The sequence below is a fragment of the Lycorma delicatula genome, chromosome 1, assembly GCF_047948215.1.
Source record: "Lycorma delicatula isolate Av1 chromosome 1, ASM4794821v1, whole genome shotgun sequence".
Lineage (NCBI taxonomy): Eukaryota > Metazoa > Arthropoda > Insecta > Hemiptera > Fulgoridae > Lycorma > Lycorma delicatula.
Window position 1 is genome coordinate 50711812 of NC_134455.1, and position 27610 is coordinate 50739421.

The 27610-nt window shown below is 29.5% G+C and overlaps 1 protein-coding gene across 1 annotated transcript in view; it reads left to right on the forward strand.

The window, feature by feature from the left end:
- LOC142318097 (pyrokinin-1 receptor-like) overlaps positions 1–27610 on the forward strand; it is a 147306-nt gene that overhangs the window by 50663 nt on the left and 69033 nt on the right. Inside the window, exon 2 of the mRNA XM_075354626.1 lies at positions 1327–1433. Within this exon, the coding sequence (XP_075210741.1) occupies positions 1366–1433 (68 nt within the window). The 5' untranslated portion in view covers positions 1327–1365. The remainder of the gene's footprint in view (positions 1–1326; positions 1434–27610) is intronic.

Sequence of the window (27610 nt, forward strand, 5' to 3'; positions counted from 1 at the left end):
ACATTAGGCGCCCAGATTTTATCTTGATCCCTTAGTGTACAGTCAAAATAAAACTTACAAGCTGTTTTTATCAATTCAGAAATAGTTATTTTCTTTGAGATTTAGGCGTAAATTTACAACAGACAAAACACAAATTTTCTGATAATTTGAACATCCACGAAGCCAGGCATTTTGCAGAAGCCACTTTTTAGCAACTAAAAACGAGAAAAACCATTTTTGTATTATAAAGAACTGATGAAAATATACCATAACAGTAATAATTCTGTGAAACAACACACAGTATAGACTAGTGAAGCTAGAGTAAGTTTAAGCTCCGTAGTAGACAACAACAGTTGTCGTCTGTATGATATCTTCATACAGACATGTTTTTACGTATCTACTTCTCATAACGCAGTATATATATTTATTTATTTTATCTTTATTAAGCATGTATGCATATTGTTTAAAAGTTAAAATCCAGAAAGTATTCCTAATTACAACCGGCAGTTGATCAAAATTGAATTAAAAAAAAATAATTTTACAAATTTACGATTTACGTAAAACCTTTAAGTGTCAACAGAATTTCAATAGCATATTTGAAATCAGCATTGAAATTACAGTGAGAAAAGTTGTGTAACATGTTAGATACAAATTTTATGTTGACTAGTGTAGTTATTTAATGTATTTTTTATAGAAAACTGATCGTAATGAATTTATTTTAAAGGTACACATATACAATTCCATCAAAAACCTTAAAAATCCCTAATTATTACATCCTTGTTAATTTTCACGTTATTTTATTAATTATTTTTCGTAGTTACAATTATGAAATTAGGTACTAAAAAAATTAGCTTAATAACAAAAAGACTAAATATTCTGTTGTTGAGTGAAATGTTTATTAACAAAAACTGTATCATAAGTATATTTTTTCTCCGTAATAACTTTCCTAGAAGAGATTTATTACGAATATGTATCCATTTATAAGTGCAATTAAAATTAAAAGATTTTAAATGTTCATGTTTCTTTAAGATTTCTAGAATTAAAAAAGTAATGAGTTAATCAAATTAATTATAAAAATTAACAGTAACAATTTTATTATTGGCTTCAAACTTATTTTCTTGAGCTTTCGAGTTTCTTCTTTTAATTTTAGTTTATCTAAAACTAAATTATCAAAATAATTTTTGATGCTGATTTCAAATATCAATTTGATTTGTTTCAAAAAATATATATAAATAACGAAAATCAAGTTTTATATCTATTTAATTTATTACTGTACTAGGAAAGATCTTTTGTTCTACTTGATTTAATATTAATTATACTACATAATTAACTATTTTTTGTTGTCAGGTGGAAAAAGTCATCACTTGTTGATGACTGTTTTTCGACATGATTGACGACATCCCAGATGAGAACACAACTACTGCGCCAACTTCTAACTCCTCTTTAACTAGCAGGTAATTCGTATAGGATTTTTTTTATTCATACTTGTAATAACCCTTATTGTCAACAGTATTTAAAAATACGTATTAGATATTTAAATAGTTAAAATTGGTACCTAATGTTATTCATTACCTATACAAAAGGATCACTATGAACAAATTTGTGATACATTTAAAAAAGATTTCTTTTAGAATACACTTCATCTTTCTATTTAATATTATGCTAACTCAAAAAAACATTGATTTTAATATAGTGTCTTTATTCATTTAGAAAAAATATAAATTTTATATTATAAAAATATATTGTCTACAGATAAAAAATTATATGAAAATAGGGAAATTTTACTATGAAGAAAAAAACAAAAAAAAACTGACAACACAGTTGTTTCTGATACACGGCTTACACCTATATACACACACACAATTTAATTTTATGTACTTAATTCTATTTAAATACAATATTTTTTTCATTTATTTAATTCAATGGTTCTAAATAAAGTGCTCAAGCATACTGTATTTAATTCGCGTTGGAATGGCGGTACTAGCGGCGACGGCCGACACTAACTAAATTAATGTTTCTTTTCTTTTTTTGTTTGACCTCCGACACCACCGTTAGATAGTGCTTCAGAGGATGAGATGAATGATTTGTAGCGTATGTGAAAATGCTGTGCCCGACCGGAATTCAAACCCGGGATCTCCGGATAAAAGGCCGAGACGCTACCACTCGTGCCACTTAGGCCGGCTAAACTAATGTAATTTCACAACATACATAGAACATATTTCACTTGTACGGTCGGCAGACTGGTGTAGCCGTGAGGCTTAACGCATCAGGTACCGAATCAATAGGGCGATCGAGTTCGAGATCCAACCAGACCGAGTTATCTTTTTACACTTTAAATATTATTAATTTATTTAATTCTACCCGTCACATGTGGCGTCACAACATTGTAGACGACCACAACAGCTGCACGTCAGTGCTACCAACCTTTGAAATATTAAATAAATTAATTAAATTAAATAAATAATATTAAAGTGTAAAAAATAATTTGGTTCGCAACTCTGTGGAATTTCATATTCCCGGTCCAAGACGACGAGAGGAAAGAGCTATTTCCCACAGGGAAAAATGTAAATTCCAAGATGGCTGACTACGAAAGTAGCTCTCCTTGTGGTGTCAGGGGCTAGTATTGATGCAGTATGCTCACTTAGCCACTAGTTCAGAGAATAGTTTGAGGTGAGGGTAATTATGCAAAACCTTTTTTTTGCGAATATTTCTGTTTTTTAATTGTTAACAAATGTTCCTAAAAAAATATGATCTTATTTTGGTGAAATCTCGTGATACTGAAGGTAACATTTTTCTACATCCTCACCTCCTTCACCTTTTAAGTTGAAAATTTAATGGAATCAATGCCCGATATATAGAAGTAATCTGACTAAGTTTGGTAAAAATCGGTTCAGTATTTCTGGAAATATAAGGTGAACTTAGAGGCCAAGACCGAAGAACACACACACACACACACACACATGTATACACGAACATTAACAACCGGAAAATTTCCATCCGGTTTTTTGGGTTCCTTAGGTGTCAGTACGTCAAGATCCTGTGAATACCATATGCCCAAATTGGACTGATTACAATACTTTCCTTTCTAGAGCTAAAGCTCTATGTAGAGGGAAAGTAAAAAGTTATTTAACTTAATATTCGAAAATGTACATTAATCGAGGTGCATTGCTAGCGCCCCATCTGACAAGTATGACAACTTGACAAAGAACCTCTACCTCTATAATCTTTAAAATAGGCTTTTTTGACACCTTCCATGTTTTCAAATTAATTTTATTAAATAAATAAGAATGATATGTTCATGAATCATTGTGTTTAAGAATTCTGAATAAAAATTGAATTTTATGCACAAATCAGTTTTTCGATCAGCATTCTTGTTTCTTTTTTATTGGAGTGCATTAAAGTCCCACAGTAAGTACTATAAAAATATTCAGACTTCAGAAATTGTTCAACTGAGATCAGCTGATACTGATCGATCAAGAACTTGACCAATTTACATCAAATTAACATGCATATGTAAATTTCAATGAAACTGATGTTTAAATGATGATATCATATTTGGTATCATTTGATATGATATGATATCATAATATATATATATACAAAACACATTTTGTCAAGAATATTTCATAATCTATTTAATATTATGTTGAACACTGTTCATGCATACAACTACGCTTTTTCAAAACAGAAATTTGTCTCCAAGTTTATTTCAAAGATAAGTGATGATATATTTTTTACAAAAAAAAAGATTATTTATCAGCTAGTATGACTTTATTGTTCGCATTAATTTGTGGATTAAACTTTCATTCAATAATTTGCCTGCTGTATAATGTTTCTTTTTTATTTCAATAAAAGATATTTTTATAAATCCTCCGTGAAACCCTCTGGACAATTCCATCTTCAACTCTATACAAAGAATTAAACAAAAAACACATTCTGTGTCAAGCTTAAACTTTCATTCCATCCATTTTCGTACTACATAAAGTTTTTTTTATATTTCAATAAAATATTTTTTTTTCTACATACATACTATGCCTAAACATATGTACGTTGAGCTAATGTGTTTTTGCATACCGTTTATATATTAGGTCTCAACAAAAGAGATGTAATGAACAAAATATATGACAACTTGTTTTTAAATAGTATTCTTAATAGTGTTTCGTATCTTACTGAATTCATCCAATAGAACTCGTTGTAGTATAAAAAATATATTTCATAATAAAATGGGATGCCTATAAAAAAAATTGAATCAACCAACTAACCCACATCGTTACTCGATTTATTTTCAATTGAAAATACATGGGACTTTTACCATGCTTTACTCGATCTCCAAAAAAAATTGAAGTATCTAAAAAATATAACTCATATCCAACAATCAGTTAAAAATCCAAAGAAAAAATGTATTGGGGTTGTTTCACATGTAGATTTCTTTGTTCATTAATTCCACTAAATGGTATGTTGAAAAGTGATGGATACTTGAAGAGTCTGAAGGAAAGAATTGGTTGGTGCGCAACATCAAAACAAATTCCCACAAGGCAATGGAGTATCCCAAAATATTTAGCGCCCCTCCATACTGCCCAAAAGTAGAAAAGTTTCTCAAAGAACGAAACATTAAAGCATCCTGGGGCCAGACATCTTTCCAAACTTAAACCCAATTCAAAATCTTTGGGCAGTAGTCAAAAACTAACTCTCATAACTGAACTGAATCACAAAATTTGGCCTCATTAAAGGAATAATATCAGTATCGTTTCATTATGAAGAAATAAAAATAATAAGTACAACGCTTGTTCAATCCATCCCAAATTGTGTACATGAACTGATTAAGAACAAAGTATCAGATATTAATTACTAGATATTCTCAAATTATATAATTATGATTTTTTCTAAATAAATTTAATTTTTATTAAATAACATCTTTCTTCAGATTAATTTGCATTCTTCTGAAGAATATCATGTAAGATCTCATGACTGTCTAAAGCTATTATGCTGGATAATACTGTGATTAATCAGCTGCTTAATCAAATAAATAAATTAACAAAAAAAATATTCAGATTAACTCAAACTTGCCTTTTCTATAATCAATTGTAGTCAAAACCTAAATCTGAAGAAAAATTAAAAAAATTCACTCTTTATAGAATAAAATAGTTCAGTGATAAGTTTTCTTTTACAAAAAAAATCTGGAGACCCATAGCACACGTTTGCAAATTATTTCATTTCAAATTTTGTTAAATTTTTGTTCATATGAATAATATTGTATCGGTTTATTTTCATTTATATGTGCTGTCATATTTATAATTAAAAGCTTAAAATTTATTGTATTCATTTATTTGCACTGCATATTATATAGCTGAAGTACACACTCAAAAATATATCATTATACATCAAATATAGTTATAGATACATAAACAATAACGGCTTTCTAATAAGACTAGCAATCTTCAATAACTCGTTTAGTAAATACAAGATAAAATAAATTAAAAATCTTCTAATTAATCTCCAATGAAACAAAAACTTATCATACTTATCAGCTATCATAAAAATAATCGAAATCATTCATTCAGTAAAAAAGCTCTCAGTTTTAGAATATTAATAATAAACCGTTTTAGTTTTTAATAACTTATTAATAAATATTAAATAAGATATTAAAAATAACTTTAATTCTGTCCTTACTCTTTAATGAAAATAAAATATTTAATAATGTTTCTTTCATTATATTTACTTCAGTATTTATCTCTAAGATGGTGAAAGCATATCTAGTAAATAGAACATGTTCAATTGATTCATCAAACATAACCTTCAAAAAGCAAATGTAATTTTTGTAACTCTCAAAAATTTATTGCTTTTATTGAGCTGAAGTGACCATAATTTGATTAACCACCGTTAATACAGATTATAAAACAGTTGTACTTCTTTACTAATGTTAATGATTGGTGAGTAGACATGTAAAACTTATTACATACAGCTGTAAAAATATATCACTATCCTAGCTATATCAATATTAATCAGAAGAGCATGCTTTTTTAAAAATAAATTTCTTTTTTTCAAATTAATTATTTCTTTTGAGTCTAATATGTTCCAAACCAGACTAGTCTTACAACCCTACTCTGTTACAATATGTCTTACATACGTGAGAAATTATGCAATTTTATTTAATTAACCCTTCACCACGATCTAAAGCAACTAGCAGTAGCAATGTTATGAGTACGATCAAAACATACTCTTGGAAGTCTTTAAGGCGACATTTTTAATAATTTTATCCATCAATTTATACCCAATTGATTATATAATATTATAATTTGACATAACTTGTTTTGATCTAATATTATTATCCAGTAGTTCTTTGCCAATAAAATATTGATTTATTAAATTTTAATTGCGTAAGCTCCAACACATTCGATTATTTTTAGATCCATAGTTCATGTCAGAATGTGAATATTGATCTAATTATCTAATTACATTATTAAACAGTCTAATTTTCAATTGGAGTGAGTCTGCCTTAGCTCTATATAGAGTACTTCTAATTACCGCAACGCTAAATATGCCTTTTACTTACCATATCTTTACATGTAGCATAGAACAGAACGTACACTGAAAATTAAAGCTTCGTTGCTCAAAGAAGACAGTCGCTGTGCGGAGCATTATATTACTCTTTTCTCGTATCATTTGGCTCATTCAGAAACGAGTATTTTGCAATACAGTCGGTTTAACTATTTTCATAAACAGCTAAAATTTTTCCCACAATTAAAATTTGTTATCATTTTGTTTATTTTCAGATAATAACTTCTTTAAAAATATTTAACATACTTATAAATATATTCCTTACAGTATGCAGTACAAAAATGAGCAGTTTATTCTTGTATTAATTAATAATTATTACACTCTCTACATCAAATGAATCATAAAATGACTGACCACTTTATATGAATAAAGGTTATCAAAATATTTCGTTTGAATTATATTTATATGAACTTGTTGTAATGAGTATTTATGATATTTGATTTATTACAATTTTTTGGTTTATGTGGATGGATGGTACGTGGAAAGTGGGTGAATGGTGGGTCGTACGTGGGCGTATGTTGGACGGATAATGAGCCGTGGGTAGATGAATGGTGTTCGGTTAGCGGGCGGAGAGTAGGCGAATAGTAAGCGGATTTTGTGTGAAGGGTGGTTGGAAGCCCTGAACAAATTTAAGATGATATTTATTGTAAGCGGTGTTAATGGTGAGAATAAAACGCTTCGTAGTCAATCCCGTGAAATAATTGTACATAAATGATTGTGAAATAATTGTAATAAATGTACACAATTTTATGAAGAAATAAGCTATAAAGTTAGAAAAAAATAGAAAATGACCAACTATACGCATTCAAAAATTTTAAAACAAAACCGCTGCAGCTGCAGGTTGTGGGATTTCAATACCACAAGTTCAAAAACTCCGAAAAGAAATGCAGGATCTTCTTAAATCTAAATCAGTCGTGATTATTCAATAAACCAAAAAGTATAAACAACATTCAAAACCAGTTAGTGGATAAGACAGTTTTGATCAATGCATTGTAAGACGAACAGTTAACGGGTTTCACGCAAAACATAATGAACTCCTTATATTTAATAATTTACGCAAAGAACTTCAAAAGTGTATACAGTTTAAAGGTTCTTGAACTGCACTAGCAGCTATCCTGAAGGAGGTAGGCTTTGTGGTATAAAATTTATAATAATAGGAAACTTTTGATTGATAAAGAAGACATCTGTTGCAAGAGAATAGAATATTTAAGAAAAATGACCGATTTCAGATGAAAGAATTCTTCGATTGTTTATTTGAACAAATCGAATATTTTAATGCCCTATTCGACTACAGAATTGTGATCGGATGACGGTGGTGCAGAAGTAAATGTGCTGATTAGTAAACGTGATCGGTTAATCATAATCCAGGCGGAAGGAGAAATAGGATTTATTTTGAACTCGATGTTAATTTACAAAACGAGTTCAAAAGCAGAGACTATCACGCAGCGTCAGCAACATCTTCATGAAGTGGGCATCTGAAAAACTAATACCTGATCTTCCACACCAATCAGTGGTTGTTATCGATAGTGGGTCATACCACAAATCACGTCTAGAGAAGCATCCAAATTCAAATGATAGGAAAAGTGGCATGATTAATTGGTTAGAAAAAAACAATATTCCGTTCAATAAAGCAATGTTAAAACCACAATTGTATGAGGTAATTAAATCACATAGAAATTCAACAATACGGTACCATTTTGATGAACTATTAAAAAACACGGATATCAGATGATGCGACTTCCACTTTACCACCCCGATTTTGAATGCGATCGAGACGGTATGTTTGGTTCTGAAAAGATTTGCTGGTAGTAATAAACCACATATATATTTTTTATCATATAATAAAAAATTAGCAGAGGAAAAAATGTATGAATTGAATAAAGATGACCCAAAAACATATTACGAATGCGGATGTAAAAGAAGCTGAAACTTAAGAAGATAGAACCGCTAATCTACGAAATTAATGATAGATTTATCATACATCTACACAGTGCTAGTGAGTCTAATGAGTAGTAGTGTTCTAATGAAGACACAGAAGATGGTGAATTTTTACGGGAAATGGACGTATAATGCAAATTTCAAGTAAGTGTTAATAGGAATAATAACAGTACAATCAACAATAAAAATAATCGTGCATAAAAAATAATTTAAACATTTAAATAATAAAAAATTCTAAACATTGTATAAAAAAGAATTGCACAATAATAATCGTTCATCTAATTTAGTGCAATCACTACTAAATGATATAATTATGAATTAAAACTAACAAAACATGAAAACGGAAAAAAATTAAACGAACATAAATAAAAGTAGATTATTATTTCTGTTCTATTAGATGAGTGTACATGTGTAGATGTAGGTGTTCCCAAAATGGAATCTTCCATACGTAACTAAATGTATTCTCATTCAAAAACACACGGGATTTTGACCATACTTGACTGGACAAATTCAAAGGACCAGTCAAGTACAAGTATAGTCAAAGTCCCTTGTGTTTTCGACTGAAAATAAATCGAGTAACGATTTGTGTTACTTGATCGATTGTATTTTTCTATAGGGATCCAATTTTAATACGAGATACGTTGTTTTTATCCTACAACGAATTCTACAGGATGAATTCAGTAAGGTCCACACTGTAATTTAATAGTGTACGAAACGCTATTACAATACTATTTAAAAGTAGGTTGTGATACATTTTGTTCATCATCTCTCTTTCGTTGAGATCTAGTAGTATATATATATATATATATAAAGTTTGAAAAAATATTTCCTCTATATAAATATGTTTAGGTTATTAGTTAGAAAAAAAAATAACAATTAACATTTATTTTTAATAATTATTATTTTTCAATCATTTTGAATGGAATTAAAAGAATCAAAAATAACATGTTAAGCAATAATTTTTTCAGTTATTTCTAAGATATCTTTTTTGATAGTTTAAAAATCATGATATTTTGAATATCAATCTGATCAAGACCCCTCAGTGTATCTTACATTTGGATCTGAAGTACATCTATACCGGTCACTCCGATAATTCGAATATGTTTTAGACCGGCTCATTTTAACTTTATTGCTTATAAATCATTTTCCATTATTATACAGTGTTTTGATAACACAAGCACTATCCTGCATGTTGGCCTTACTCAGATGCTTATATAGAAACCAATCGTACCTAATTGTTTCATGGTACAAGTTCTTTATGTTCATAAAAATATTTGAATACTTCTCATTATAAGACGTGTATTCAAGACTTATATTTACATTCGTTGGTGTCATGAATGTTTTAGTATTAAGACATATACTTCCAAATGCCACCCAAGTCCGGGAAGAGCAAAACTGTTCCTGAACTCTGTACCTATTCCGAATGTGTAGCTTATTGAAGTTTACAGTGTTTCCTTCTAGAGTAAATTGACCTTTCGCAACACTTATCCCGTCCTTCACAGATATATTTTCGGTGTGTGTTTGTGGGTGGAGGAGGAAAGATGCCTTACCCTGTTCAGCTGTTTTGGAATGGCAGCCTGTGGTGTGATATTGAAACACTGTTTCCTATCAGATGGCTTCAGAATTGGCCAAATGGCTTAAATGCTCATCAACTAAACCTGAATCTTCATCAAACACAAATAATAACATAAATTTATTCAAATTATCTAACTGATTTGAAAAAATTTAAATGATATTCACTGAAAGATGAATGATTCATTTTGAAAGATGACCTGCATTTTTCACTTATCATTTACCAAGATATATTATTTTACTTGTTTTCCGATATTTTTCTTTCTTAGTGTTTATTACACAAGTATTTTTCCGTCGACGATTTAAGCCAAATTTTTGTAAAAAAGGTCTTCACCCATGCCTTATTGGTGCGACCATATTTAAACAAATAGTCGCATCTATACCCAGTATTGACTACGAAGAACAAATTAGTGAATTCAAATTTGCTGTTGGTATGAACTTAAATGACATGTTTAGCCAGTCAAAACTTCATCTAATAAATACCTTGCAGATGGTTTTTACTCATATCTATTTTATATTTTAGACAATAATTTAATTTTTATTTACTGTGATTTATTTTTGTTTTCAAAACAAAATATTTAGTCTATCTTTAAAAGGACCTAATTTTACTTTAAAAATAAATTTTAACTATCGTTATATGAATAAGAAACACACCAATTAGCTCATTATTATTTTTTTTAAGTAAAAATAATAATTATACTCTTGTACTTCAAACTCCTATCTCAATCTATTTGGCAATTTACAACCATATTTATATGATTTAATTATTTCTGTATTTATTATTGTTTTTTTCTATAAATACGTAAAATAAAATTTAAAAAAATGTTTAAAAAAACATAAACGAAGTACCTTCTAGTGTTGCTAATCGGGTAACTCTAAAAACCGGGAAAAATATTTTTACTTATACGAAGGACGGGAACCGGCTGTAACTACTATTTTTAAGATGGAGGCCGACTATTTTGTACTCGTATTTTTATCACTCAAAGTTTCGGGTCCTGTACTGTTTCTCTGAAGAAATTAGAATAGCATGTTTTTATAAACTGAACAGGCTTTAATCTTTATTTGTCATTATTTATCCTCACAATTATGAGTTTAATGAAATCAGTGGGTTCAGGAAGTAAGCCCTCTGACTATACGGGAAGAACGAGCGAAGTCAGCCATCACCGTCTAATCGTCTCCTGACCTCGACGGGAATCGCAAGTAACCATACAGCGCGTGCGAAGCCGCTGCGGAGATAAGAATATATATATATATATATATATATATATATATATATATATATAAAGGGTTTTTTAAGAACTTTAAATATCACATAATAAAATTTCTACTTTTGCATTTGTGTGAGAAAAAGTATACAAAATAACCAAACAGTAATTCCAGTGATAAAATAAAGCTGGAAGGAAGCCAATGTTTTTATCAGTTAGTTGCTTTTCTAAAGTATTAACGCGTGAGTTCAAAGCCCGTTGGCTTAAGGATTGAAATGCCCTAAGGATATAAGACTTCAAAATAAGCTATATTTTCGTTTAAAAAAGACAATATATGGTATATCCTATATTTGTTCTTGAACTTTTACAAACCTAATTCACTTCTAAGTTTAACTTACTTACTCCGACGATTTAAATTCACAATAAAACTTTGAAAACCGTATCATATTACTGACATTGTAAAATTTAACTTAAAGTTATTAATTTTTTGAGATGTTTTAGTAAATAAAAATATTAATAAAAATGAACTCCAACTAAAAAATAATAAATAAAATTATTTATTGTTTACAAAAACTAAAATTAGTATGTTTTAACAGGTTACGTGTTATGATTTTATTAAATTAAGACACAATTACGTCTTCATAAAAGTTTTAATAGTTTTTAAAAATCCTGATTTTAAAATAGGAATTAGATTTAATTTATGAAAATTCACATAAACCGATAATTTCACTCCAACTGTTACTGCTAAATAAATTTAAAATTCGAAAGTAATTTCGTATTATTATTTTCAGATAAATATGAATAATATCATGAGATAATGAACTAAATTCAAAAGGTATCCGTATATTGCTGAGAATGTCTTACTTTTAAATTGTTTTACATTTTATTCAAAAATGAAACGATTTTGGTTACTTTAATTTTCTTTTCGACCCATTATTTCAGTTAACACTCTTTTCCATATTAGTTTATTACAACATATGATTCTGTTTCTTCTGATTTTACGGCCTATTTCAACCGTACATTTACACAATTGAGAATTTATCATTGTCTAGAATGTCTTCTCTAGCAATATTAACTAATTCGCCACCTTTCTTAATAAAAAATAGTTTATTTTTGTATTTGTTCGGTCTGTATATGTTTTATCTACAAAAATAAATCCGATTATCGGTTTTAAATCTTACTTGTAATTTACATAAAAAGGCATCTATCTATATTAGCAAAACTTCTTAAGGAATGAAATAAAATGTTTAATTAACATTCATTGGAGTTTTGGTTTTTTTTAAATTCAAATGGGAAAGGAGCCTTCCATTCTTCTTTTAGGAAAATTATTATTATTTTTATTATTATTATTTGTTATCTTGCTGGAAATATATTTTAATAAAATGTTTCAAAAAGAATGTATCTAAGTAAAACTAAAAAATTTGACTGGACATCAAATGACTTCCTTGTACGCCAATTAATTACAAACACATTTTTTGCTACATTTTATTTAAACTTATTTCATTTGAAAGTGAAATGCGATTCTCCAAGTCTTTAATAAAGTGGACAGTTACGCAATTGCATTGTGGTGGTCATCACATGATTCACATTTTTTGTGGTGTCCGTATCACCATTTTATATTAGTTTATATAATTTTACGTCGCTCAAGTAGTGGTGTGTGGTGTAAGTGGGAACGTGTCGGATGCGTAAGGATAGCCATATCGGTTTGAATTCGACTTCATTAATATACATAATTTTTATTGACTTTTTTATTTAAATATATTGATTTATTAATAATAATTAACCTCTGTAAAAATGTTTGAATTAAATTTAAAGTACGTAAAATTATTTCACTAATAACTTCTGATTTTTTTTATAATTGAATTATTATTTATTGCAGAACGTTTTTACCAATCACGAGTAAATAATTATTAATAAATTAATATATTTACATTAAAAAAAAAGATTTAAAGAAATATATTAGTATATGAAGTCGGATTCGATTAGATGTACCACTTCCTCTTGTAAGGACATAAATTTCAATAATTTGAATTTTATTCGGCTATAACCCTAGAAACAATGAAAATAAGTACCACTTATGAAATATCGTTGAAGAGCTCTCAATGAGGGCTTATTACTACAGTTAAGAAAATGTCCAAAATCCAAATGTTTTGGATTTTGGGCTTTTTTGGACACTTTTAGTCCAGTCGATTGCAATCAAAAGGGGAAGTGCACAACTAGATGTTACAACAGTCCTAAATCCGAAATTTCAACATTCTACGGTAAATCGTTTTTGAGTTATGCGAGATACATACGTGTTCGTACGTACCAACGTCACGCCGAAACTAGTCAAAATGGATTCAGAGATGATCAAAATGGATATTTCCGTTGAAATCTGAAAAATGAAATTTTTCGCGATTAAAATACTTCCTTCACTTCGTACCAGGAAGTAAGAAAGGAAAATTTCCGACTAAACGTTTTGTGGGAGTTGAGAATTCCATCCCACATAAGGGATAAGAACTCACTACCAGTCGTGAAAAGGGGGTAAATAGTTTATTATATAAATAAAATAAAAATGGCGCTTGTACAAATAATATGTATAAAAAAATTTGGTTAAAGTCTACTGGACAAAACAACACAAAAAAAAAATATATATATATATATATATATATCATCAGAAATGAGATGGTTACTAATCTGCGTTGAAGGAAATTCATTCATACCTTTCATATTTTCTTTTTTTAATTCATATTTAGGATTATTCTTTATTCTTCAATGTATTGACAGGTCAGGTCTATTCCCGAATTACAGGGTTGATGACATGGAGGACCATGTCCTCCATGTCTGTCCAAAGTCGTACCAAAGTAGTTAGAGAACTTGAGAAACTCCTTTCTGGATCTTCGCGTTATTAGAAGCTCCGTGGGATTGGTCGGTAGTGGCTGGTTTCATCCGTTTCCTTGCATTACGTAGATTGGCTGAAGGTTTTTAAACGGAGTAGGATCCCGGGTGGATAGGGTTTCGGCCGAGACATTTCATTGATCAGGGGTAGGTGTTTTGGCAACGAGCCTCGGTTAATTCAAAAGCAGTGATTGTTGAAGTCGAGTGGTGGAGCCGAGGGCATGGTAGTCCATGTAGCCGTGAGGTATGGCACTGACTTGCTGAGGATGGTCTTCAGGTATGATGTTTATAGTGGCTGATGGGATGGAGGTCTGAATTTAGTTGTTACGTATAACACATTTTGAACTACGAGTTTAGCGTTGTAGTGACTCGTTACTTATTCGATGGTTTAGGCATCTGCAGTTAAAAGAGTTGGTATTAAAATTGGATAGATGTGGGGTTCACGCTTCCACGGACTCGGTTGGCTAGTTCAGACGTGGATATTGTAGGAAAAGAAAAGTGAAGATGTCCGCAAGAAGCCTAAAGCGAAGGTGTTGGCTGAGATAATAATTTTTACTGATGTAAATGTCTGCCGAGGTATTTGCATCGGTGGCATCCCGACCGAGGCCTGGCTGATGACTGTGAGATGTAGTCAGTTACTGGGTCTAAAGGCAATCTCCGTTAAATCTCCTGAGAGCTCGAAACTGAGGGGGTGGTGTGGCAAGCGGAATCACCACGGTGTCTTTCCCTACATGGTTAGGATGCAATAGGAAATCCAAAGCGGATAATTATATTCGGCGCTATCCATTAGAATAATATTAATAAACGCAAAAAATAGAATTAGTATTTTTTACAGCTTGTACTAGATTATTTACAGTATGGCAGTAACTGTTATTACAGATGCGGATATTAGAATATTGATGTGATTAATTGCATTCACAGAATTTTATGTAAATAAATTTACCACATTCTGTATAGTAAGTACATTTTATTCAATTTAATGTTAATGAACTTCTGAATGATAAAAATATCAATCATGCTTAAATTTAAAATGCTTTTTCATACATTTTATTTATTTAAATTAATATAGTTATGTATGATTAAAATTTTTCAAATATTTAATTTTTTTTCACTGTTATTAAAATCTTTCAGTCATTGAAAATAAATGGAACTTACATAAAATTATAATAATAATTACGAATTTATAGTAAAAACATTTACGTTGGCTAACGGGAAAATGGTATTACTCAGGAGCTTTGGCAAGATTAGTCCATTTGTAATAGCTCGAGGCATCATGGAAGTTGCTGGAAGACGGTACCGTTAGCTACTGGCTGATGGTTATTGAACTGTTTGTTTTAACTCTCTACTATCCTGGGCCGGTCCGACTTGTTTGTATTACGCCACCCAGGGGAGTGTCTGTTGTTTACTCTAACAGACCTTCCCACCTACCGGCTATATACCGGCATGGTAGGTCGGTCTGCCGGTTCAGCTCTTTTGAGAGTACTATATTTAGTGCCCTTTTTCTGACACCACGCCATACCATGTACGTCGTGGCGTGGTGTCAGGTCTTTTATATTCACCTATACCTATCTAACCCTTGGAGTCCTCAGCGGTTCATCAAGACCGACACACCTTGGCATGCCGACTCTCCCCAGTGAGGATATCCGCCCTTCTCTAACACTAACTAAAAAACAAGTTTCTCTCGTCTTCGTTCTTTTGTATTATTACTTCTCTTATGAAGTCAAAGATCTTATTCCACTAAGTTTCGTTTGCTATCATTTCTCTTACTATATTGCCGGGACTGTTTCCTGAGATATTCGCGTTAATTCTTTGGTTGGCCTATTTGTTACACACGAAAAAAATATGTTCAGCATCGTCCAGCCCCTCACAGTACATGCACGTTGGTTCTCCACGTCTTCCTACTTTATGTAAATAATTGTTAAAATTTCCATGCCCTGTGAAGAACTGGGTAATGAAGAAGTCCACCTCGCCATGCCTTCTTTCGATCCATGTCTTGATGTCTGGTATGAGTTTCCTGGTCCAGCTTGCCACTTCCGCCTCCGTCCACCTGTTTTGCCAGCTATTAATAGAGTCGCTTCTAACCTCTTGTTCGTCCTTTCCATGCGTTCTTTCGATATGTTGTTGATATAATTAACGATTTATAACCGTCACGGTTACTCATGGCAAAGAAAATTGAAATTTTTGACATTAAGGTCACGCCGCACAGTATGCTAAATACTTCAATACTTCAAATGGTGTTCTGTACAGTGACTTGCTGAACTGCACCGAAGAGGAAATTTTCGAAGAGCTACATGAATAAGGAATTATTGTGTGTCGACTAACACTGGGGAACAATAAAGAAATTATTTTTGGCTCAGAAAGAAAGATAGATGATTCTGATATTTTTTCTCCTGAATTCAAATATGGTATCGGTTTTTTCCCATCAAGCAAGGTTTCTGAGAGACAAACATTTATAATTTAAAACATTTTAATACTTTCTGCATTTTTATATACACAATATTCAAACATTTGACTTGAGAAATAAAAACCTAGAAAGTAAAAAATGAAGATTTTTTGCCGTGTTTCACCTGTGAAGCATCCCTTTTGATGGTCCAACAATAATCGGCGAGCATATTAGGATTCTATTTGCCTTGATATTTTTTTCCACAGCTGAAATCTCCTGACAAAAAACTACAGTACTTTATGTAACCAAATTGCAGACCAAGAATAAGAACAATTACCTTCAAAACCACAAATATTTCATTCATACACTGCATGTTGAAGCTTTTCCAATATAAATTTAAAATTTTCATATGTTTCTTTCATATTAGCAGAATGAGCCACAGGTACTGATGGGGATTTGTTGACATTATGCAGAAGCACAGCTTTTAAACTAACTTTAGAGGAATCAATGACTAAGCGCCATTCTGTTGGGTTATTATTTCATTACAAAGTGTCTCCATAAGAGGAGAAATGTCATTATAAAACACTAAGCCATTTTCTTCAGAAAAATAGTCTTTAAATTCAGAATGACGATTACGATAAGTACATATCTTTGTACTTTTTTGAAGAAGATTCATTCCATCCTTTTAGCCGGGAAGCAAGCATTTCAGATTGTTTTTTTATGTAACATTAAATCTCGTATGAGATCGTTAAGATTTTCTTGAGTCAGTAAATGATGTTCAGATGAACTGCTTTGTTCAAAAGTTGTATCACCAGAATCTGTTTCTTTTTCTTCCTTACTTCGATCATACTCTGAGCTCTCTTCATCTAATGTCACATGTTCTGGAGACGTAATTTTGACGTAATCCCTTTAATGTTTGTTAAATGGATGTATTTCCGTTTATCCCAACTTCATTGCGGTGCTTTGGATATCAAATAATTAGACATACAGTGGCTCGTTGTACAAGAAAATATACCTGTGTTTGTTCGAATCCTACATTCAGATGATTCGTGTAGGGGTCCACCTGTTTGGGTAAAATGTCGTGGCCGTCACCTTGCAAAATCGCGGAAGTGTCGAACATACAAGGAAGAAGTAGCAATTCAAAAGGTAAAGACCATTCAAAAGGTCAGCTACTTCAAAACCAAGAAAATTATTCCACGTAGATCTCCGAAGGTTATGTCTTACGCACAGGCTGCTGTGGCTCCTACAACGTATTTCAAATCGAAAGGTGTGATTTCAGAAATAGCACCTACATTAGCCAGTATTGTTAATGAGAAGTTTAATAAACAACCAACCAGAGAAGACAGCTCAAAACCGGTAAAGAAGAAAACAGATGTGAACAAACAAAAAAGTTCTTCTCCATCCAGGACTTATGTGAAAGAAAGTGGAGCCAAAATAGTTAAAGTACAAATTGTAAAACTCTCCATTCAGGGAATTGAGAAGCAAGAGATAAAGAAATTAGAAACAGAAGATATTGGATATTGGAAAAATGGAACGTCCGAAAGCACGGAAGCCTTTAAATTAGGGGGGTGAGCATTTCAGCCGTCCCACACACTTTAGTGAAGAGTGCATCAATTCTCAACTCTGATGCAATGCTTACTGCACCGTCTACTGAATCATCTGATGCCGGCTCAAAATATCCTCCGTGATTTACTGCGGAGAATCAGAAGATTCCAACTCCGTGGCCTCAGACACCCTGTAATTCGAGGTGGAGGCCGTCAGGAAGATGCAAAAAAGAAGCAGAAATAGATGGCTTAAGGGTAATCCTAGGCGATAGACAATAATAATGTTCTTAATTTTTTATAACTTTATTGACAAAGTTTCATTGAGAATGAATTCTTTAAGAATTGTAGGATAACTCTGTTTTTTTTTACAGATATGACAACATTTCTTTAGAAATGGACTTCTGTTATTAAGTGGCAAGGCCTCATATACCCCTGTCATCTTGTGTGCTTTTAAGGTTTTAATATCCGATGACAAGACTGTTTTTGGATGATTTGTCAGACTAGGTCGCTAGTTTTCGTTGTTAGTGTGGAAATGATTTTTTTTTCTTTTTATTGAGACTAATGATCCGAGCAGTCGATGAAGATACTGATAAAACTAGAGAAAATTCTTTATATTTTATCATAGAATACATAAAACAGTTAAAGTTAAGTTAAGTTTTATATTTTTCTGCTAAGATATTTGAATATTGAGAATATAATATAATATTATGATTGCGGAATGGTTTTATGATGAATAGTCCACGCTATCAAAAAAATATACATCCTTCTCAATAATCTCAAATAAACAAAATACTGATTATACGAACACTGCATTTCTTTTTATTTTGAAGAAATCTAATTTTTGTATTGATTATTATTGTATTCTTTTAAACAATTTTTTTAATAATACAATCCTGTTAATCACTCAAACATAATACAGTTAAACAAATAAATCGCTCTACCAACCGAAAATTACTGACCAGATGTTTTAGAAAAATAATCGATATGAATACAAATTAGTGTTTTATTTATAAAAAGTGTGTGCGCGCGCGTACAAGAAAATATTTTATGTAACAAAAAAAACTAACTTCATAATATATTTATTAATAAGTAGATTTTAAAATGATCAGTAAAGATAGTACGTTTTCTAAAACCGTTTCTATTAAAGAAATAAAATTTAGTACAGCTTATTTTCAGTATTAAGAAAGATAAAATAATAAACAAATTATCATTCCTTTTTACTGTGGATCAATAAATAAGAGAAGATAATAAATATTTCTAAATTCTGACAATTTGGAACATAACTTTGCAAAGAAAAATTTCAGTAGGAAAGGTAAACTGCCTCATTTACGAAAATTTCATTACATTTTAAAAATTATAACATATATGTGAGTTTTTTTATTACAACTTATGACGGCGTAAAAGGTAAATTTAAGTTTATCTACCTAGAAGATATTTTTTAGGATCAAAAAGCGAAATAAAGAAGAAAGTTTAATGCTTGATTTTTCTTCTGACGAGTTTTTTATTACATAATGTTTAGCTATTAACCAGATAGAAAATTTTAAGTGCGTACCGTAACAATTTTCAGCTTTACACGATAAAGTAATGTGCAGCATCTTCTACTTAATTCTGATTTATTCTAATTGTTTTAAAACTTTTCATCTAGAACCAAATAATTGTTGGCAAACATTTCTTCCCCTGTTCACTGTCAGTAAGTAAAACCGTAATTTTAACAACTAGTTCAAATAATATCTATTTTGACTTTATTAATAATTTTTTTTAATCATATTTTATAACTAATAACAAATCATTTTTTTCATTTCCTTCCATTTATACTAGAACAAAATTTTGTACAAAACTACTAAAGAACTAATTCATACAAATGTTTAAATAAGTAGTGTAAGTTAAAATAGAATTGTTTACAAAATAACTAAAAAATATAAATAATACTTAATAATATTATATATATTATTAATATATTAGTTTTAGGTTTAAAATGTTAACAAGAATGCAGAATATAGATTTAAGGAAAACATTGAAATTAATTTAATTCCTTGATTGATAATTTTTGTTTGAAATATTATTTTTCCTTTAATTCATGTAGTAATTTTATGAGTGTAAAATATAAGCTTAGCTTTTCAGTATTGTTAAAGGCAATGTCGAGTAAAATGTCAGTGTTTTTAGCATTCCTACTTAAAATCTTCCTGTTTTATGTTAAATTTTATTAATTATACAATGCTAATCTATTACGAATATCTAATACTAGTGTATTAGTATAAGTATATATCAACGTTCAGTGTAAACTATTTATATATTTTCTTATTTCATTCATGACAATTTTTATTAATGTATGAAATGTGTTACATATCCAAATTCATATTTAGAAAATATTTTAAGCTTGATAAATGTAAATAATATCTAAAAAAAGGTTATTTTCGACGTATCTTGCTGGAAGGAATATTTGTTAGCATTGTTTTAACATGTAACTTATCCGAAAAAAATATTTTTCTACCGTTGAAAGTACTTTTTGCAAATTAATTTCATAAAAGAGGGAATCTTATTTTCACAAAAAAAAATCACTGAATATTCGCTTTCTTCTAAAAAAACTAATTCCTAATAAATAATTAACGAAATCCACATGGTTCCTTTGATGCTGAATCGAGATGAATTTTTTGCAATAATTTTCATCCTTGAAAATAAGATAGTATATTAATTTTATAGAATGGATTCATGTATCTAACTCAATTTAATACAAATACATTCATACAGTTTACCTTTAAAAAAATATATATATATATTAGTAACATGAATACAAAATATTAGTTCTATTTTAGTTTCATGTCTCGGATCCATTTAGTGTCTTAACGTACTAATTCGTTTACTTCATTTTTATAAAGTAAGTATGCAAATACCTATTCAAGGTACTGTAAACAAAAATGAAAATCTCTTTACATTAGTGCCTGCAACTTAATGAACTAAAATTATCTTATTAATTAGATATTCATAGTAGACTAGAAAGATTCATTATTAGAATTCTATAATTAATAAAATTTAACATAACAAAGGAAGTTTTTAAATGAGAATGGTAAAAACATTGATATTTTCTCGACATTGCATTTGCCAGGTACTGAAAAACAAGTTTTATATTTTATTCATAAAACTACTGCAACATTAATTAGAGGAAAAATACTATTTCAAACAAAAATGATACAGATATTAAACTGGTTTCAATGATTTTTTTTAAAATTATTTTATATATATTTCTTTACCTGTTATTTTAAACCCCAAAAAACTATCATACGTTAGTATTCACGGATAACTCATGTAAGTTATTAAACAGTCTGTTCAATTCAATTGATTTTTTTTATTGATTTATCAAGCTGAATCGCTAAATATCTCTCAAATGAACATTATATGAATACACGGTTTACATTACGTACAACCTTATATACACAAAAATGTATTCTCCTAGATGGTGGTTTACATTGATTGAATGTACACATACGTAACAAAAACCACTGTAATCACGAGTATAAAAAAATAAACATAATTTTATATATATTAAAATAAGCAATAAAAATTACCAGTAATTAGAAATTTATTTATTTAAAAACCTTTAAATCCGTTTGTTCAGACAGACAACATACAGCTTTGGGGTACATCAAGACAGCACAAAATACTTCACTGAATTCAGTCAAAGACACTCGCTTTTATCACAATCACACAGGTCCATATCCGATCATCATCCGGAAGAAGACCCTGGAAGAAGTGAAAGATGGATGAGGGGTGTTAGCGTTAGGGCAGGGAGGACAGCCCAGTTCAGGAGCGGTGGGATGCTCCGGCGTTCCACCTACAATGATTTAAGGGGGACTCCCGGGATCCTTAGGTGGGGAAAATAAAGACAGAGACCTGGTCTGGGGTCCCGGTAGGGACCCCGGATTAGAGGCAGGCGCTTATTAAAAGACCAACACCCAGCCCCTGCGGGGTGCTGTCAGGAAAGGTATAGCCGGGTCTGGTATGATCTCCCAGGGGAGTAGAGGCAACTGGCACCCTGAAGGCCGTGTTATACGAGTTCGTGGATCTGGCCTTGAGGGGAAGGGAGTTAAAAAAAAGGTGCATATCCAAAACCTTCATACATAGAGATAGAACACTCCCACTGATCAATAAAATATTAAATACTCCGCCACCATACAAGATAAAAAAGGAGAAAATTAGAATAAAAAATAAAAGTATAAACCTTCTTAAAACAACAATGAAACGCTAGAATATACACATCATAAGTATTTATTTTAATACTCATTACAGGATAGTTCATTGATATATAAAATTATAAGGATAACGATAGACCTATCTTCTCAATAATTACACTGTATGTACTTACTGTAGAAAATTCTGTTATAAAGGAGAGGATGAAAGTATCAAACGATCAAAAAAGTAATCATTTTTAAAATATTTGTAGAATCATTTCTGAGCATTATCACCATTTTTTTTCCATTTCAATCATCCCAGATATACTCAAACTTATTTGTTTAAAACAAAAAAAAGTAATTTGATTATAATTATTTATTTATCCTTAGATCAAAATATGTTTGCTGTTCATATAATCTCTCTTACTTACTTCAGCAAAAATCGTTTACTCTTCCCACTGACTGATGAATTACCCTTACAAAACATGCACATACCTCCATTAGACTGTTCATTTAGTTAATGTAATATCAGAGTTATAATCTGGTTCATTTATTTACCTGTACGCTCACTAGTTTTTGAAGAGTGATTCATAATACGTAAAACATACATACTTTAAATTCTAGATTGCCCAGTAATAATTCTTGAATTTAATTAATATGTATTTCAATAGTTGTCCATCTACATTGATAAATAATAATATCGTATCGTAAAATAATAATAATAGTAGTGTAAAATAAGTATTACAGTAGTTTCTGTATAATTATAAATACAGCAATTATATTAGGTATGAGTAGTTATAATTTCATCTTTAATTGATATTCAAAATATTACTCATTAATTAATCATAATATCAGTCTGGTATTGTTTGAATAGTTTATGTCTCATTCATGGAAAAAACTGGGAGATTCATGATTGAATCATAATCCACACTTTAATTAATAGAGGCTGATCCTTAATCTTCAATCTCGATGAACATTAGCTATAAGAAATGAAGGATTAAACAATGTTCTAGGAAAAAATATGTCTTACTTTATTGTTTTAGATTATAGAATAAAGATTATACCTAAAAATTACGCTTCACATTATCAAGGATTTAGTGTCAGATCTGTTTTATTTGTATCTACTATGAACCATTTCTATAAATTGATGTCTAAAATTAATGTTTCTAGTATTCTTACGACAAGAAATTAATCTCTAAAAATTTAGTGGTATATGAAACTATGTTATTATAATTACTTTTCCTTTTCATTTAATTTTTAGATTTACTTTTATTTATCGTACTTCATTAAATGAATTTACTAATTTAATGAAGTATAAAATTTAGTACAGATTTCAGATATTAAATCTCTACTAAACCGGGAAGAAGGTACAAAACGTCTGTTGCGATTTCTCTCCTACGGTGGAACGAAGAATATAATTTAGTGGTTTTTGTCTGATTTATGTATTTTAGTTTGTGTTTGTTGTTTCTTGTCTTTGTTTATTGTTTTTTTCCTGTTTCTTTATTGTTTATTTTTTTTTATTTATGATCATGTAGCGTTATTTTAGTCGCTAATGACTGTAATAGTTGATGCGACTGTAAATAAAAGCAATGAAAATAAATTCAATAATACGACATTTTATAATAAAATTGTTTCGTTCTGACAACAAATTAATAAAGTATTAAACAATCAAAACATCTGAAATCTTTTTGTATTAATTAGTGAAAAGTCTCTTCTGTGTAACGAAAATGGCAAGCCGTTAAAATACAATACAAGTTAATTCTTAGAGAGTACATCGTTAGGAACGTAAAATGAAAGAAACATTTTATTTTGTTTTTTCTGAAAATGTTATCTGCTTAAATCTTTTTCATTCTAAACTGATCCACAATGGAACGATTTCAGGACTCATATAAGATAAAGTAAAGTTAAGAAGCTCAATCTTTACTAAGTTTTGGAACTTTTAGTGTTAAAATAAAGCTGCTGTTATTTTTATACTAAAAAATATCAAAAGGTTTTTGACTATTTTTTTGTTTATCTTTCATAACGTTACTTTTCTATAAAAAGCTCAACTCTAATATAAATGCTATTTTATTTTCTCTCTTATTAAATTCATTTTATTCCAAGAAATTATTTTCAAATACCTAAAAAAAGTAATAAACATACAAACAACGCTATTCATCTTCAAAGTTGATTATATAATTTCACTTAAAAAAAAAGATTATTCATTGCATTATCTTTATTATGCAATAAAATATTAGTTCATAAAATATTCCTTTATGACAGTACACGGTTTTTTTTTATAAAGTATTACCGGAAAATTTATATTTCCGGTAATTACGATACTTAATCTAAAAGATTAAGTATCGTATCTCTATTGATAAGTATTTTATCATCAAATTAATTGCTATTTATTTTATTTTGATAATAAACTACAATTTTAATGTAGAATAAGCTTTCTATGCTTTTTTATAAAATTCATTAATAACTGAATAAATAAAAAATTTACATATTAATTTTTAATATTTTATTTATACAATATAACAACTACATTATATACAAATGAAATAGTCTCAGAGTTCAAAGGTAAATTTTATTGTTTTACATTTTACTGAACTTAAAAGCAGATAAGATTAAATATAATAATGCATAAAATAATGTAAATAAAAAGAGGAATAAGTAAAATATCACAAGAAAAAATATTACAATAATATTGAAATAGATTTAAGTTGTTTTCACCTAGCAAAGCGATAAACAAGCGAAAATGTAACCCACTTTATTTTGCACGTATCCCACAGTTGACAATATTGGACGAAGTCGCGGTTACTAATCACATTAAAAACATCAAAAATAAAGTTATCAAAGTTGAAGTGCCATGTCCTAAGAGTATTTTTCTTATCTCACAATCACCTTATTTTTTTAATACGGTGTTAAGGGAAGAATATTCCTTCAACATATGCATTTACATAATTATTGTTTTATATTTATTGTTTTATACTTTATGATAATAAAGTTTGAAGCTTTACTTTACAAGAAATATACCCTACGTTGGTCTTTTTTGTAGCAACCAGGTAATAAAGAGAATGGTTTATCAATAGGCAAATCTGCGATACTAAACTGTTCGATTATTTTATTTTTTTTAATGGTTTTCACGTTCTCGGTGTGACTTACTGATATGGAGTTAGCGAAATCACGAAAAATATACCAGAAAGAAGATAAGGGAAAGTAGTGAACGGTAACCCATACAAGATATAAAATAAAATAAATAACACAACATTCAAAGAAACATTTCAAAAATTTTATTTAAATTTCTTTAACAAAAGTTTAGTAATAGTAATTATGAAACTGAGCATTGATAATGTTAGCTTACAATTCTTGAAAAAGGTCAACAAGAAAGTAAAGTTATTAAACGTTACAAAATAAAATCATAATATCAAGATTAAAACTTTTCAATTAAAAATATGAGATCTATGATAATTAAGATAACTTAAACGGTATATGAAGTAAGTTCTACGGAAATGGTTCTTGTAAGAAAAGTTAGTACCAAAACACATGCGAAACAACTGGATGAATAATAAAGATTAAAATTAGACTGACATAAAATTAATTAAAATTTACTGGTCCCATTGTATTATTGCACTGTTTAGAGGCCTTTATTTCGAGTCAGTAGATAAAACTATGAAATGAAATTATGTTTCTCATAGCGGTTAAGGACTGTAGGAAGATATTAAGAATCTTTAATTCTCGAAGCGAATGGCAAGTGATAGTTATACAGTGCAGGTCACAAGGTGAAATGAAAAAGGCATATGAAAGAAATGAACGACCAAATACTAGAGAACATACATAGTGCGTGCGCGCGCGTTTGTTTGTTTGTTTGTTTGTTTGTTTGTTTGTTTGTTTGTTTGTTTATGCGCACACCCCAGTGTTTTGTAGTTGTTTCGTGTCAAATTGTCTTGAAAAAAAAATAATTTCAGAAAATGTTTTACCAGAGAAAATAAAAGTAAAGTCTATATTTAATAGAGGTTCGGAAACTCTGTTTTTTAGTTATTTATACGTTGTGAAAAATTTCTTCTGGATTTATGCTCAAAGAGGAAATGAAGCCACAGTGGAATTCTTTGAACATAAATTAAGGAATAATTTGATTGGGTCATGTGGATTTTGACCTGTAAATGTAAATAAAATAGATCTCAGAAGTATATCTAATAATTTTTTTTTATAAAATTACTGTAAAAAAGCAAAAAATCGGTGTATCAAAACACAATTTTTTTTAAATTTGACGCACAATTTTTTCTGGTAATTCGTTAAATTACCAGGAAATAAGAAATATATTGCAATAAAATTTGTAAAAATTTAATTATGAAGTGCAATCTATATTAGTACATATATCTTGACCGTGACTGGAAACGCAAGTAAACACATAACCCAGGCGAAACTGCGATGAAGATGCTTGTATAAATATTAGAAGCTAGTATAATATATATATTAAATAAATATGACATTAGATATTAGATGTATGATATTAGTTAGATAATAGATATATATTATATTAGATATGGCGGGGATGCTATATTTTTTTATTAGATTTATTATTATGAAGTGGTGTAGATGCAGTTTCAAAATTATTTACTTAAATCTGTGAATTTTCATAATACGCATGTGGGTAATTTTGGTTTCATAAAACCCTTCTAAGTTATCGAAACAAAGCAATAACAGAATATAATATTCCCGCGCAAAGTATAAGGCAATCTAATGCTAAATTGCTTAGAAAGGAACCTTCAAGAAGTTAAAAGTTATTAGTACAAGGTAGAATACAAACCAACCCCGTTAAAGGGATTCAGTTAAACCATAGTCTTATAATCTTTTGGGGTTATAACACGTAAATAAAAAGTAATGAATGTGATGATGATATAATAATGAAATAATAATTTGACAATTTCTTTTTAATATAAATACAATTTTTTAATGAATATTATTTTATTTAATGAATAATTTGAACCCATTAATTAGGTATACGTGACAACTTATTTGTATTATTTTGTCAAATTTTTTTCTATGACAGTCTACAGTGAAAATGATCTAAAGCGGTAAAGTTTTTAACTATCAAGTGAATTAAATATATTAAATAAAACGTTATAAAAAATTAAATCACAAACTTTTAGTCTCTTTCGACATCATTTACCTTATGCACACACTGACATAAGGTGATATTACTTACATTTTTTTTCAATTACGAAGAAATGTATTTAAAATCTGATTGGAAAAGTGTTGGTTTTAGGTTGTATGAACAATAAAGTATTTTTTTATTATAATTACTTATCTGTTCCGATTTGGACTGTGTCTATTTATTTAGTTGTGTGGTTTTGTTATTTGTATTTCAATATTTACGGGTATGATAATGTTTTGTTATTTTTT